The sequence below is a fragment of the Gymnoscopelus braueri genome, assembly GCF_963280865.1.
Source record: "Gymnoscopelus braueri genome assembly, chromosome: 10".
Lineage (NCBI taxonomy): Eukaryota > Metazoa > Chordata > Actinopteri > Myctophiformes > Myctophidae > Gymnoscopelus > Gymnoscopelus braueri.
Genome location: NC_137611.1, coordinates 9,274,403 through 9,290,076, shown reverse-complemented (window position 1 = coordinate 9,290,076; position 15,674 = coordinate 9,274,403). Strand labels below are relative to the sequence as shown.

Below are 15,674 nucleotides of genomic sequence, written 5' to 3'. Positions count from 1 at the left end.
TAAGAAAGAAAGAGGATGCACTGTTCGTTTCAGGAAGCAGCTCAGAGAGAAAGTTCAGATCACAATGTCTGGGATCAAATCGATTCAGTTGTTTTTAATTTTGCTGCTTGGAGTCGACAAAACTCACCTACAGAACGTTGTTGACCTCTACAGAAGATCTGGAGATACTGTGAATCTGAGATGTAACAACATGTTACCTGATGATCCTGACTGTAAATCAACTATGTGGCTTTATGAAGAAAAGGATTCACCCTCTCCTGGTGTTGTGGCTGAGAAGGGTTTCATTCAAATGAGTAAATTAACCCCATCTAAAGCAAAGAGAATGAGCTTAGAATCTAACTGCTCTCTGACTGTTAAAGACATCACAGCTGAAGATGCTGGTCGTTATACCTGTCGACGATTTGACAATAGAAGACACGATCGACGGTTGTATCTGTCTGTACTGAACATCATCAGAGGAAACAGAGGGACAGAACAGACATTAACATGCTCTCTGTTTGAACATGATATAAGCTGTGCTACGCTGAGCTGGCTGAAGGAGGATGGTACCCTGATAGAAGACAACAAGTCTGGATGTTCTACCACTTTGACCATCAACAATAACCTGATGGAGGTCAGATGTCAGATGACTATCATCAACAAAGTGAAGACATTCATTGACTTCCCAGGAGACTTGAAGACGACACAAACAACCAACCCTCCACCAGGTAGGAGAGGAGTTCTGTGTTGGACAACACAACTGACCCACAATATATTACTACTGACGCTGTATTATAACTGACTAAATGGTCGGAAGTGCCGTATGGGCTTGCGATCTTTTGCGGCCGACACTGTGTGACCGCACCATTATGATGTGTGTTTCACATTTATTTTACCATTTGAATAGGTTACCCATTAACAGAGCAGAGGGGAGATGGCAGACAGAAGTATAGTCGCATTTCAGTGGCATCACTGTCTTTACGAGCGCCGACTTTGAAGAGGGGAATTCTAAATTCTACATCCCGATCCCGACTGACTTTGTCCATGTCTATAATTTTTGAACATGTCACAGGCTTATATTAATGTTCTACCTAAGATGGTACATGATAAATTAAAACATGTGTTTTTAGAGTTGTTGTATTAACTTGCCTGAATGTAGCTGGGGATGTGGGTGACATATCCCGACATTTTCAACTACCTAGTGAATTCTGTAGGTTAGTATTAATACAAGATAAGTCTTGCATGACACTGTTTGGATAATTTTCCAAAGATAAATAGCCTATAAAAACGATACAAGAGAGACACAAACTTATCTTGGTATTGGACACCTCAAGGGATGCGTCCGTGACGTATATACCATGCAGCCACTTAAACTTGAGATTTCCGATGCTAGCACTTTAGATACACTGATGGAGTATATTATAGTATATTGTAGGTTGTATATTGAGATGGTAGGTATGTCACATTAAAAAGGACAAATCAAACATATGGCACTCTTTTCTTAGAACAAAAAAAATTGCTATAGCCTCAGTAGTCAAGAAGTAAAACTACGGTATTGTATGATGCCTCTTATATGGATTGCATTGACAGCTGCAGTACACCATTTTCCCTTACCCCGAATGGGAGCGCTGTCTCAATTGTGGGCGTGAATTCGTAGCCTTTAGTACCATTTAGATGCCATATTCTGAGAAGACATTGAGCACTCATTGGCTGGCCGTAGGAAAAAGTGTTGAGAAAGTGTTGCGAAAGTGTTGCAAAAGTGTTGCAAAAGTGTCAAAGTGTTGCAGCGCCTGTTCACTGCTCAGTCCTGCGAGCTGATAAAACTATCAGCTCAGTTTAGTGTCAACATGTAAAAAGTGACCCTCCTCTCCTCTCTACAGCACCAGGCCTGAACAAGAGTGGTGTCACCATCACCATGGTGATTGTTGTGGTGGTTGTGGTTGTAGTCATGGCAACAGCACTGGTGATCTGCTTCGTTGTCAAGAGAAAGAACACGCCCACCGATGAAGTTCCCCTGACCTCAACCAATCAGAGCACAACAACAGCGAGCCGCCCCGGTCCGTCAACCAATCAGATAGACACCGATGACACTCTGACCTACGCATCTGTCGTCCACACCAATCAGGCGAGGGCTACTGTGGGAGGAGCCAAGACACATGATGATGATGAAGATAAGGTGACCTACGCTACCGTTAAATCTCGTTCTTCAAACGACCTCTACGCCAAGGTCAACAAAACCATCAATAAATGACATGTTCAAAAAGTAAATGTTAGTAGTTCACCCCCAAAAAATACTTATTTTATATCAATTACTCACCCCATGAAGCATTGAATTGTTTTTGTCGCATTCCTAAGCAGATAATTTGATGGCCGGCGGTCTCTCCTTTGTGTCTCCTACCGGATACATTAGCATCTTTATGCCGGTAATCAAATTATTCTCTCAGGAATGCGACAAAAACAAAAAAGTCTCCATGAATTCAGTGCTTCTTGGGGTGTGTAATTGATAGAAAATAAGTATTTTTTTTGGTGAACTACTCTTTTAATCTCTTTTAGGAAATGCTTACAAAACGCTTCTATTATGGTCTGTATATAGATCTACTGTCTGTATAGCTTTCTACCAATGATGTCACAGGTTTCTGAACTGTCCACAGCCCTCCTCTGAGACACAGAGTGAATAGACAAAACCATATTATAATGAGCATTAGTGAGGACCAATTATACGAAGATAATAATAATAATAATGGATTTTATTTATAATGCACTTTACATTTGTGAAAATCTCAAAATGCTAAGATGGGTGGAAAATGGGTGAAGTGGTCCTTTAAGTGGTCAGATGGGTATCCCGCGAACGCTTTTAAGATATTCGAGTGGGCCCTGATCCAGAAAACTCACACAAATCTGTACATGACTCGGCTCTGCTGGTCTCGGACAGGGACAGGCTGCAGGTTGAGAAAACTCTCAGCTTTGAACTCGACACGATCCGCATCTGGCTCGCTGACAACAAACTATCATTACACCTGGGAAAAACTGAATCCATTCTCTTCTAACCTTAGCCAGGCTGAGAGCTTCACAATCAAAGCGAGTGATGATGTTATCTCAAGAAAGGAGGAAATTACCTACCTGGGTTCCATCTTGGAGGCAAACCTCTCCGGTGATAAAATGGCCGAAAGAGTGATCAAAAAGGTCAACCAAAGAACATGCTTTTTGTATAGGATCTCCCCTGTAGTCAGTAAGAATACATGGAAGATTCTTGCAGGGGCCCTCATAAAAGGTCATTTCGATGACCTCATGGTATCACAACACCATCAAGGCCTTAATAATAAGGCTCCAAACATCCCAAAACAAACCAGTAAGGCTACTTCTTGGCCTCAAACACACAACCCATCTAACCCCTGCTCATTTTGCTGGGGTTGGATGGCTCAGGGTTGAGGACAGAGTACAGCAACTTGCATTGGACGTGTTCTACAAGATACGACACAACATTGGGATCCCCCTCTGTACCTGTCAAAATACTTCAAAAACGTAAAGTCCACGATCACAACACCAGAGGCAGCTCCACGGATCATGTTCAACCCAGATTTGGCACAACAAAGGGAATGAACTCGTTCTCATGCTATACAACAAAAATGTGGAATGCCCTACCAAATTGACTAAAGGAGTGTAAAACCCTAATCACTTTCAAAACTGCCCTAAAGAAACACCTTCAGGAGGCTGCAATTCCAAGCTGGCCCCTGTCAAAGTCTTAACCTAGCCCCCCCCCCCCTTTCCCGAACTTTTTTCTTGTACATATTTCTTATGTTTCCTACCAGTAACCTGTAAGTGTAAGCTGATCGTATGACATTCTGTATATCTGTCTGTCTCTTATATGTCATCATGATTTGTGTGCGTGGGAACACAAAACAAGCTTAGTGCTTTTATGAGTTATCCAGTTTAGTAGACCTTGTATTGTGCATTGTACTTCCATGTACCGTTTCTCATGTCTTACTAAATAAAGTACATCAATCAATCAATCAATCAATCAATCAATCAATCAAACAAACATTATCTCTGTAGAGCTTTTCAGATTCCATTCCGATTGGCTAAAACACTCTTTCCCTTTTTTGGGTTCGCTGAACCAGTTTTATGGGTCGCGGCTCGCTAGTATGTATCATTTTCCCCCCTTTCCTACATTTTGTTTGCTATTAAAAAATATTTTCAAATATAAATAAATGTAATGTTTTGTTTATTTTTCACGAAGAATTCAAACATTTTTCAAAATAATTTCATAAATACATTTTTTTAAATGCATCTTTTTGTGTGGTATAGTATATAGCAGTACTGTAGCATGTCTCTGTACATCTGCTGTTCAGCTGGACTGAGCTCTAGTGACTATGGGGGTCTGCTGCCCTCTACTGGCCAGCTGACACAGTGCATTACAGTAGCTACTGAAGTCCTACAAATGTGATGTTTGTGATCACAAAAAATATGTATATATATAACAATAATAATATTAGTAATAATAATAATTAAATCAAAAGATTTCAAACATTTCCATTCAAAAACTTATTTTCAGTTATATTACACCTCTTCTCAGGGCCTGACAGCTCCATCACTCCAGTTTGTAGGTTGTTATCATTCTGTTTGGCCCAAAGGCTTTGTGTGACTGTCTGTTAGCATAGCTCTGACTACTGGTGGAATCAGCACTGTATATTACATATGCAATTTTACTACATTTGTTGCAACTCAATGCTCAACATGAGAGGTTTTTTCTTGTATAAATGTTTTGTCTTCATGTGTCTACTATAACATTAATAGCAGGGAAAGTTGTTGTAAAATCCTCTGTACAGTATTTACAGTATTTAACTCCCTTACGGGTCCATTTAGTTCCATTTGTACACTCTCAGAGTTACAGGCCCCTAAACATCCATTTGGACCCTGTGGTCCCCCGACCACACGTTGAGAAGCAGTGGTCTTGGCTACAGTAGGTAGCTACACACTGTGGGATTAATAGGTCTACAAAGAAATGAAATAAATATACAGTCAATGTTCCACCATATTGAGGAACGGAGGTTCTGTTAACAACACACAGCAGTAGTTTCTCAGTGTCTCTGAGACATATGGGAGCGAGAGGTTTAAAGTGTTTTTGGGTCATGGTTATAACACCTCTAACTCATGCACGTCACACCCACGACTGTTATCCTGCTAGTTCCTTTTTATCATATTAAACAGTCAACATTCTTAGGTCACTGAACCCTCCCTTGGTACCCCTGTCCTCTGCTGTGTGTGTGTGTGTGTGTGTGTGTGTGTGTGTGTGTGTGTGTGTGTGTGTGTGTGTGTGTGTGTGTGTGTGTGTGTGTGTGTGTGTGTGTGTGTGTGTGTGTGTGTGTGTGTGTGTGTGTGTGTGTGTCCTCTGCTGTGTGTCTGTCCTTTGCTGTGTGTCTGTCCTTTGCTGTGCGTGCGTGCGTGCCTGCGTGTGTGTGTGTGTGTGTGTGTGAATGAATGGGTTAATGTAATGCACGTTGTAAAGCACTTTGGATAAAGGTGCTGTATAAATCCACCACTTATTTGACCATCTTGATATGATATGGAAGCCTAACCCTGGGCCATATGAAGTCTATGCATTACAAAGACCATAATGTGTATACAATAAACACACACACGTATTTTCTGTTCAGGCTTAGAGCCCATAAGAGACAAGTCTATTACGTTTCCACAGGAACTTGTAAACCAACAAGCAATGAAGGGCACACATCAATATAGCTGAGGTGCTGCAGAGTGCAGAAGACTTAAAAAGAAAGACGTCACCCTGCTTGTTTCAGGAAGAAGATCTGTATCCGGTCCAAACGTTGATTTTGCACCATTAAAAACTAATGCTGCTATCCAGTCAGCCTCACTGACACACACTGAGACAGACAGACTGACAGACAGACAGACAGACAGACAGACAGACAGTTCAGATCAGAATGTCAGGGATCAAATGGATTCAGTTGTTAATTCTGCTGCTTGGAGTCGACAAAACTCACCTACAGAACGTTGTTGAACTCTACACAAGATCTGGAGATACTGTCAATCTGCCATGTAACATGTTACCTGATGATCCTGGCTGTAAATCAACTACATGGCTTTATGAAGATAAATATTCACCCACTCCTGGTGTTGTGGCTGAGAAGGGTTTCATTCAAATGAGTAAACTAAACTCATCATCTAAAGCAAACAGAATGAGTTTGGAGTCTAACTGCTCTCTGACTGTAAAAGACATCACAGCTGAAGATGTTGGTCGTTATACCTGTCGACGATTTGAGAATAGAAGACACGATCGACGGTTGTATCTGTCTGTACTGAACATCACCAGAGGAAACAGTGGGACAGAACAGACATTAACATGCTCTCTGTTTGAACCTGATATAAGCTGTGCTACGCTGAGCTGGCTGAAGGAGGATAGTACCCTGATAAAAAACAACAAGCCTGGATGTTCTACCACTCTGACCATCAACAACAACCTGATGAAAGTCAGATGTCAGGTGACTGTCAGCAACAAAGTGCGGACATTCATTGACTTCCCAGGAGACTTGAAGACGACCACTGGAACACCACCTGATTCACTGTCCACTGTCTCTACCACCCAACAACGACCTGTTGATTCACAGACCACTGTCTCTACCACCCAACAACCACCAGGTAGGAGAGGAGTTGTGTGTTGGACACCACAACTGACCCACATTACATTAAAACTGACCCTGCATTAACTGACTCAACATACAACTGACCCACATTACATTAAAACTGACCCTGCATTAACTGACTCACATTACAGTGGTGTTGTGTCAGTTGTAATGTAATATGGGGTCAGTTTTAACATGGTGCTTCTACAAAGAAAAGTCGGGTTAATTTAACGTATACAAATATCATTTATACATTTAATGTTTAAATAAATCACCAGCTCAGTTTAATGACAAAGTAGTTGCTTCCCACAATTTTCAAATGCTTCCGGTCATAGCATTGGGAGATTGTGGAATAGTTGTCTGGCTACGTGAGACTAGTGTCAAAGCGTAACAACGGACCGTCCTCTCCTCTCCACAGCACCAGATCAGAACGAGAGTGTTGTCGCCATCGTCAGGGTGATTGTTGTGGTGGTTGTGGTTGTAGTCATGGCAACAACAGCATTGGTGGTCTACTTCGTTGTCAAGAGGAAGAACACGCCCACCAATGACATTCCCCTGAGCTTAACCAATTAGAGCACAACAACAGCGAGCCGCCTCAGTCTATCAGCCAATCAGATTGATGACAGTCTGACCTACGTGTCTGTTGTCCACACCAATCAGACGAGGGCTGCAGTGGGAGGAGCCAAGACACATGATGATGAAGATAAGGTGACTTACTCTACTATTAAACTGGTTCTTCAAACGACCTCCACGCCAAGGTCAACAAAACCACCAATAAATGACATTTATTTTTTCGTAAAAAAGGTTAATCTCCAATGACTTGCAAAACTCTTCTATTATGGTCTGTATATACTGTAGATCTACTGGGTGTCTATAACATGGATTCAAACCCATGTTTATAATGTATTATAAACTCAGGTCTATACTTAATGTATTATAATCTGCTCATAACACAGTGTAATTATAGTTATAAGCACACGTAAATTGTCATAATGCTTTAACAGTAATCATAACACAGAATTAAGCATTTTTAATTACCTATATTTCAGGGATTCCCAAAGTGGGGTGCATCATGCACCCTTTGGGGTACTCGAGCTGTTTATATGGGATCTGTGAGAGAAAGATATTAATGGTGGTTTCATAGTTGTAATAATTACGTCATTGCTACTGTCGTGTTTTCAAGTGGAATATATATATATGTATTTTTTAAAAAAAAAGCTCCTCAGCTGTAATTTAGTTATAAAGAATTGAAAAATCTTTAATATGGCTAAAGTTATGACAGCATTTCCCCCATCTTCTCTGATGATGAGTCTCTGTCAACAAGCTTGTGTGTCACAACAGGACGTCTTCTAGCTTCAGTTTTTACCTTTTATTGATGCTGGTATTGATGATGATTTATTTTATTGTATGTCTGGTATGTTTGTCTTGATGATGAATTGAATACAAAGGACCACAATGGAAAAAAGCCATCAAGGGCTTTTTGTGTTTTCATATTAGCATTTATTGCATAATTGTACTTTTGTACTACTTGTTGCAACTTTTAATAAAGCATTCAATCAATCAATGAACCAATCCTTGCCTTCACCCATCTTCTTGCTCTTTAAAAGTGATAGTTTCTGCATAACTTTGTTTCAGTGTAGTTTCAGTTTCATTGAAACGTGAGAGCTCATTGTCCTGCTCTCTGGAATATTGGTATTGAATATCATTATGCATGATTCATCTTGATGCCTTTAATGTGGATATAAATAGGTTGTTTCTCTTTCATCTTAAAGGATTGGGTGCATCAACCAAGCTGGAGTGTAGGAGGGTTGCACTGCCTAAAACACTGTTTCCCAAAGTAAACTGTGGATATAGGGACCCATTGTTATGGGTCGCAAGTAAACATTTATTTAACCAAAAACAACGTTTTTGGTTAAATAAATGTTTTGCCCGTGTAAGGCTTCATCAGATTCGACCGGATGAAGCCTTACACGGGCGAAACGTTGTTCATTCTTTTTGTTTAAATAAATAAAGACGGGAGACCAGTTTATCGTGTGCGGACATTCCCTTCTTTTTCACTTGATTATTTTTGGGTACAGCACCGTTTCTGATTCCGCCTACATTTTGTTTGTTATTTCCAAAGATTTTCAAAAATAAATAAATAACACATTTCACCAAAACATCTAACATTTTTCAAAATAATTTACTAAATATCCAGGCCTATTCCCCTGTCTGTCTTTGTTTTCTCACAGGTTCTGTAAACTGAGTAATTTGAGGTGCCAATCAGGTGCATTGGGAGCACCTGGCCAGTGTTATCATTGCTGTTACATGGACAGTTTCATTCGGAATGAATACACTTCTATTCGGAATGAATGAATGAATGAATGGATGAATTCATTCAGAATAGAAATGCTCATGTAAACACCTCAATTGGAATAGAATATTCCATTCCAGTCTGACCCGAATTAATTTTCATTCAGGTTTGGAGGGGTGGTATAGACCGTTTGAATCAGGATATACCAATCGGAATTGACCATGTAAACACTTTATTCCGAACGCTCCTCTCTGTTTGGAATAAATGCATTCCTTTGCGCATGTCCGTGCTTAGTAGTGCTGTCAGAATTGTCCAAAAATGACCTATCAAATCTCTAATTCGGCCACGGTTGGTGCTGAGAAGCGCTCGCTCCTGCGGGATAAAATGAATGATTCTATTTATAGCGTCATTTAATAAGCCTTTTTCTAAACGGGTATTTTAGTCCTCAGTTTTTAAAAAGAATCCCTGGCCACATGACAAAGATTTATTTTTTTTAATCCCTGTCCACACGTAAACGCAGAAACGCATTGATCAGCTGCAAGTTTCAATTTTAAATCAGATTTTATTTTATTACTTTTATTTATTTTATATATGAGGGGCCAAATACATATACATTTTAATCACATGTTAAGGCCCAATACTGCAATAGCTGCATTACTTTAAAGGTAGGGTAAGTGATTTGTGTTGGTTAAAATAATTGTTAAATAGCTCTATATTCTGATAGTACTCATTGCTATAGAGTGTTTGTTCAGTATTAGGAGTCTCCTTGTCTCTCCACCTCTTTATTAAACAGAAAATGCATTTTCGTTTCAGTTTCAGTTTCATTTCCAATTTTATCCAACCAGGACAGAGAACTCAATCAGGATACAGATTAAACAAGTGAAATTGGAAGTGATGACACTAAGAAATGAGCATGCAAAATTGGAACTGGATCACTATACAAATTAAGCTTAAAAATGGGTACTTTCTCCTGATTGGCTGAGATTTTGACACCTACCGAAAAATTTATTTTCTGTTTATTAAAGAGCTGGAGAGACAGGGAGACATCTGTTACTGAAAAAACACTCTATAGCAATGATTACAATCAGAATATAGTATTTTAACCTTTTAACAAAATACTTTTTGTTTTAACCCAAAAATATCACTTACCCTACCTTTAATAGCATACGTGAACAAAAATAAATGAAAACAACATTATTAGGGCGCAGCTGCAGCGAAAACAGATGAGTTTTACTTCATCAATTCATTACATTGGCAGCCGGAACGGTCGTCCCAAAACACCCCGCCCCACGCACCTTTTGAGCCATGGTCGCTGGATTTTGACCCGGGGCGATTGTGTTTTAGGGCGACAGACCCCGCATTCAACCCGTGTGCGCTCCGCGCGCTACTCGGCACAGAAAGAGGGTTTTCGTCACAGTGAATGAGTTACAGCATGTTTCAAAGCTTTTTCATAATAATACAAGAAAAACGTGAAACTCGGCATAATGGGTAGCTTATACTTTCTACTTAAGTATATTTTGATGCCAATACTTTTGTACTTTTGCCATAAATGAGCGTGCCTTGTTTCATAGACTGTAGTGTTGCTCTCTCTCTCTTTCTCCATTTATTATTATAATGACCATGAGCGGTCCGGTGTTTGTGTATTATTATTTATTATTATAATGACCATGTGCGAATGCGCGATGACGTCATCGTACCTACATGAGAAATGTGACAAATCGTATAGGCTAGCCTACGTTTTACAGTGTCTGGTACCAATACAAAAAAAGAAACTGGTCTGAACTTGTAGATCTGCTACTTTTGCATTAAAACGGCGATAACAAAGGAACACAGGCTTGCACCGCATACGACGCTGCCTGGCCAGGAGTCGGTGCGTTGCTTACCGGCCTGCCTACGACCGACAGACCTCCGCCGCGGAGGCACAAGGGGGCTATTGCCTCCTCCCATGCCCACCAGGGGAAGCTCTGCTCTGGGTAGTGGCCCCTGGTCCATGCCCGGGCGTAGGCGGGAACCACTTTGCGCATGTCAAAAGTTATATTCCGAATGAATGCTTTGGTCATGTAAACGAGGAATACTTTTATTCAGGTCCCATGTAAACAGGTGAGTGGATCAGATTCCTCTATTCGGAATGAGTTCATTCTGAATGAATACATGATGTCCATGTAACTGTGGCCATTGTAAAGCACTTTGGATAAAGTATCTATAGCCTATACATTTACCATTTTGAATATGGAAGGTTGGGCCATATGAAGTCTATAACAAAGACCATAGACTAGAGCCTATATACAGTACAATAAACACTCAATTATGTTCTGTTCAGGCTTAGAACTTATAAGAGACATTAAAGTCTATTCTACATGTAAACTGAACGTTTTCACAGGAAACTCTCTGCATAACGACATGTAACTGAAAGAGGAACTGACTGCAACCAAATCTAATGCTGCTCTCCAGTCAGCCTCAGTGTCACACACTGAGACAGACAGACAGACAGACAGACAGACAGACAGACAGACAGACAGACAGACAGACAGACAGACAGACAGACAGACAGTTCAGAATGTCTGGGATCAAATGGATTCAGTTGTTTTTCAGTCTGCTGCTTGGAGTCAAAACTCACCAGGACTCTGTTTACCTCTACAGAAGATCTGGAGATACTGTCAATCTGAGATGTAACAACATGTTACCTGATGATACTGGCTGTAAATCAACTACGTGGCTTTATAAAGAAACATTTTCAATTTTGTCTGTTGATGTTGTGGCTGAGAATGGTAAGATTAAAAGTGAACCAACTCAATCTAAAGCAAACAGAATGAGTTTGGAGTCTAACTGCTCTCTGACTGTTAAAGACATCACAGCTGAAGATGCTGGTCGTTATACCTGTCGACAATTTGTGAATAATTTCCCACACGATCGACATATTTATCTGTCTGTACTGAACATCCCCAGAGGAAACAGTGGGACAGAACAGAGGCCGGAGGCTCTATACGTCCTCCCGTTGGGGGGCTCCTCACTGGCAGGTGAGTCAGTAGAATACAACAGCAGTCACTCACTACACACAGAAATGTGTGTGTGGGGACCAATCAATTGGCATAACGACTACATTGGGAAGAAAAGTGTGTAAAAATATATATATTATAATAACTGACTCCACATACAAGCGAACCACATTACAGTTGTGTTGTGTCAGTTGTAATGTAATATGGGGTCAGTTTTAACACAGTTTTAACACCTTGCATAAATGTTCGGAAGTGCCGCATGGGCTTGCGATCTTTTGCGGCTGCTTGCCAACACTGTGTGGCCGCACCATTATGATCTGTGTTTCACATTTATTGTACCACTTGAATAAGTTACCCATTATGTTAACAGAGCAGAGGGGAGACGGCAGACAGAAGTATAGTCGCATTTCAGTGGCATCACTGTCTTTACGAGCGCCGACTTTGAAGAGGAATTCTCAATTCTACATCCCGATCCCGACAATTTTTGAACATGTCACAGGCTTATATTAATGTTCTACCTACAAAAGTACATGTTGAATTAAAACGTGTTTTTAGAGTTGTTGTATTAACTTGCCTGAATGTAGCTGGGGAAATATATATGTGGGTGACATATCCCGACATTTTCAACTACCTAGTGAATTCTCTAGGTTAGTATTAATACAAGATAAGTCTTGCATGGCACTGTTTGGATAATTTTCCAAAAATAAATAGCCTATAAAAACGATACATGAGCGTCACAAACTTATCTTGGTATTGAAAACCTCAAGGGATGCGTCCGTGACGTATATGTCACAGGGAAAATGGCATTCCAGGGAAATTGACAGGGGAGCGCTTGTTTTATAGGCACGGGGTGGTGCTGCGAGGCGGGGCTTTGATGCGAGGACGACGACCACAACAACAACATACTAACCAGGAAGCTACGCTAGGGAAACGCTGAAAATAAAATGGATAATATGAGAGAAATACTCAAGTAAAGTACGAATACCTCAAAATTGTACTTGAGTAAATCTACTTTGTTACTTGCACCACTAGTACAAGCCTCAGTGGCGCACTTCGATAATCATTGGACTCCCCACCCACTACCACTGGGAGCCGGGGTTTGACTCCAGCTTGGGACATTACTTTTTCAAACAACCGCGGACTACTTTTTTTTCGCTGATAAAGTATAGTTTTGGACCATGACGGAAGGCGCTCCGACTTAGCAGACCTTGAGGCAGAGGAGTCGCGCCCGAGCGCCTCCAGGCGCGAGTGCCCGCGACGACCTGCCGATGGTCTGCTAGTCGACTTAAGCGCCGTCCGAGTTATGTACCGATAGGCACAGAATCGTAAATGATGTTGTGTGGGGACTGCGTTTGCCCCAAGTGCCACTCACTGCACTAACATAGCCCGCCAGGCCCGCCCCCTGGAGAGTGTGTGTGTGTGTGTGTGTGTGTGTGTGTGTGTGTGTGTGTGTGTGTATGTGTGTACACGCGCGCGTGTGCGCATGCGTGTGTGCGTGCTGGTTTGTGCATGCGTGCGTGTGTGGTGTGGGGCTCATGTCTGGCTTGCATTGCCCTCTAGCGTTGATTCTACAGAATTGCATGAGGGGCATGAAAACAAGCGTACCCCTTTCAATTTCCCTGGAATGCCATTTTCCCTGTAACATATATACCATGCGGCCACTTAAACTTGAGATTTCCGATGCTAGCACTTTAGATACACTGATGGAGTATATTATAGTATATTGTAGGTTGTATATTGAGATGGTAGGTATGTCACATTAAAAAGGACAAATCAAACATATGGCACTCTTTTCTTAGAACAAAAAAATTGCTATATAGCCTCAGTAGTCAAGAAGTAAAACTACGGTATTGTATGATGCCTCTTATATGGATTGCATTGACAGCTGCAGTACACCATTTTCCCTTACCCTGAATGGGAGCGCAGTCTCAATTGTGGGCGTGAATTTGTAGCCGTGTTTAGTCCCATTTAGATGCCGTATTCTGAGAAGGCATTGAGCACTCATTGGCTGGCCGTAGGAAAAAGTGTTGAGAAAGTGTTGCAAAAGTGTTGCAAAAGTGTTGCAAAAGTGTTGCAAAAGTGTCAAAGTGTTGCAGGGCCTGTTCACTGATCAGCCCTGCGAGCTGATAAAACTATCATCTCAGTTTAGTGTCAAAGTGTAAAAAGTGACCCTCCTCTCCTCTCCACAGCACCAGACCAGAACGAGAGTGGTGTCACCATCCCTGTGGTGATTGTTGTTGTGGTTGTGGTTGTAGTCATGGCAACAACACTGGTGATCTGCTTCGTTGTCAAGAGGAAGAACACGCCCACCCATGACATTCCCCTGAACTCAACCAATCAGAGCACAACAACAGCGAGCCACCCCGGTCCGTCAACCAATCAGATCAACACCGATGACAGTCTGACCTACGCGTCTGTCGTCCACACCAATCAGACAAAGGCTGCTGTGGGAGGAGCCAAGACACATGATGATGATGATGATGATGATGATGATGATGATGATGATGATGATGATGAAGATAAGGTGACATATGCTACCGTTAAATCTCGTTCTTCTAACGACCTCTACGCCAAGGTCAACAAAACCACCAAAAAATGACATGTTTGTACAAAAAGATCATCTTTAATCTCCTTTAATCTCCATTGATTTACAAAACTCATCTATAATGGTCTGTATATAGATCTACTGTCTGTATATTTGTTTATAATGCATTTTAATCTCAGGCCTACTTAAAGGAGAATTCCGGACATTTTAAGTGTTATCTTTGATGTGTCGTTACTCACCTACCGACGTAAAAAGTGGCGTTGTTTTTTTCCAGAGATTCCCCTGTCGTCATTTTTTCAACCCCCTCCGTTGTCATAATGGGAGCGCGTGGCTTAGGGAAATTCGTCTATTATAACCGATGCAAAGTTATTTTTTTCTCTACTACTACTCATTGTAGAGTCTCATGATAGTCAAACATGCGCTGAAAGTTCCTGAGAGGCTACCGCTAACGCCGAACGATTTAACACTGGTTGCTTGTTTCTCTACCTGGCAACACCAAGTTGCCAGGTTCTGGAAAGAAACAAGCAACCAGTGTTAAATCGTTCGGCGTTAGCGGTAGCCTCTCAGGAAGTTTCAGCGCATGAAAAAAAATAACGCCACTTTTTACGTCGGTAGGTGAGTAACGACACATCAAAGATAACACTTAAAATGTCCGGAATTCTCCTTTAATGCATTATAATCTGCTCATAACACAGTGTAACTAGAAAATGTGCTCCTCGGAGCACAAGTCTCCGCCAGCAAACCCGTGCTATTTTAATAGCACGGGTCGTCTTGGTAGAACGGGTCGTCTTGGTAGAACGGGTCGTCTTGGTAGAATGCGCGTGGTTTTTGGTGTTCTGCAGGGGCGACTGAATATGTAGTGTCTGCATCTAAAAAAAATTCTTCTTGAAGCAATGTGTCATATGGGAGTCCTCGTAATTGACTGGTTTGTTCAAATGCTTGTCTGTCTTCGTCATCTTCATTGTCTTGAACAGTTTCAGCAGTTGATTGGTGTGTTTGATCTATATCAATTTTCTCTAGTGCTACATAATGTATTTGATCAAGGTGGCCAATTGTTACAGTATTAAGACTTCGGCCTTGTTGTGGGATCAATTCAACTCTATAGTCCTCTTCTGTGTTACTGTTGTAGATGAGTATGCTTTCTTAGCTTTGGCCTTCTGCGCCTTTGCTTGACCAATGTTAGGTGTTCTCAGAGGGATACACACACGCACGGACGGGTG

The 15,674-nt window shown here is 41.3% G+C and overlaps 1 protein-coding gene across 1 annotated transcript in view; it reads left to right on the top strand.

The window, feature by feature from the left end:
• Positions 1 to 394: 394 nt before the first annotated feature.
• LOC308093012 (uncharacterized protein) overlaps positions 395 to 15,674 on the top strand; it is a 151,202-nt gene continuing 135,922 nt past the window's right edge. Inside the window, exon 1 of the mRNA XM_080439200.1 lies at positions 395 to 707. Coding sequence (XP_080295326.1) covers positions 608 to 707 — 100 coding nt within the window. The 5' untranslated portion in view covers positions 395 to 607. The remainder of the gene's footprint in view (positions 708 to 15,674) is intronic.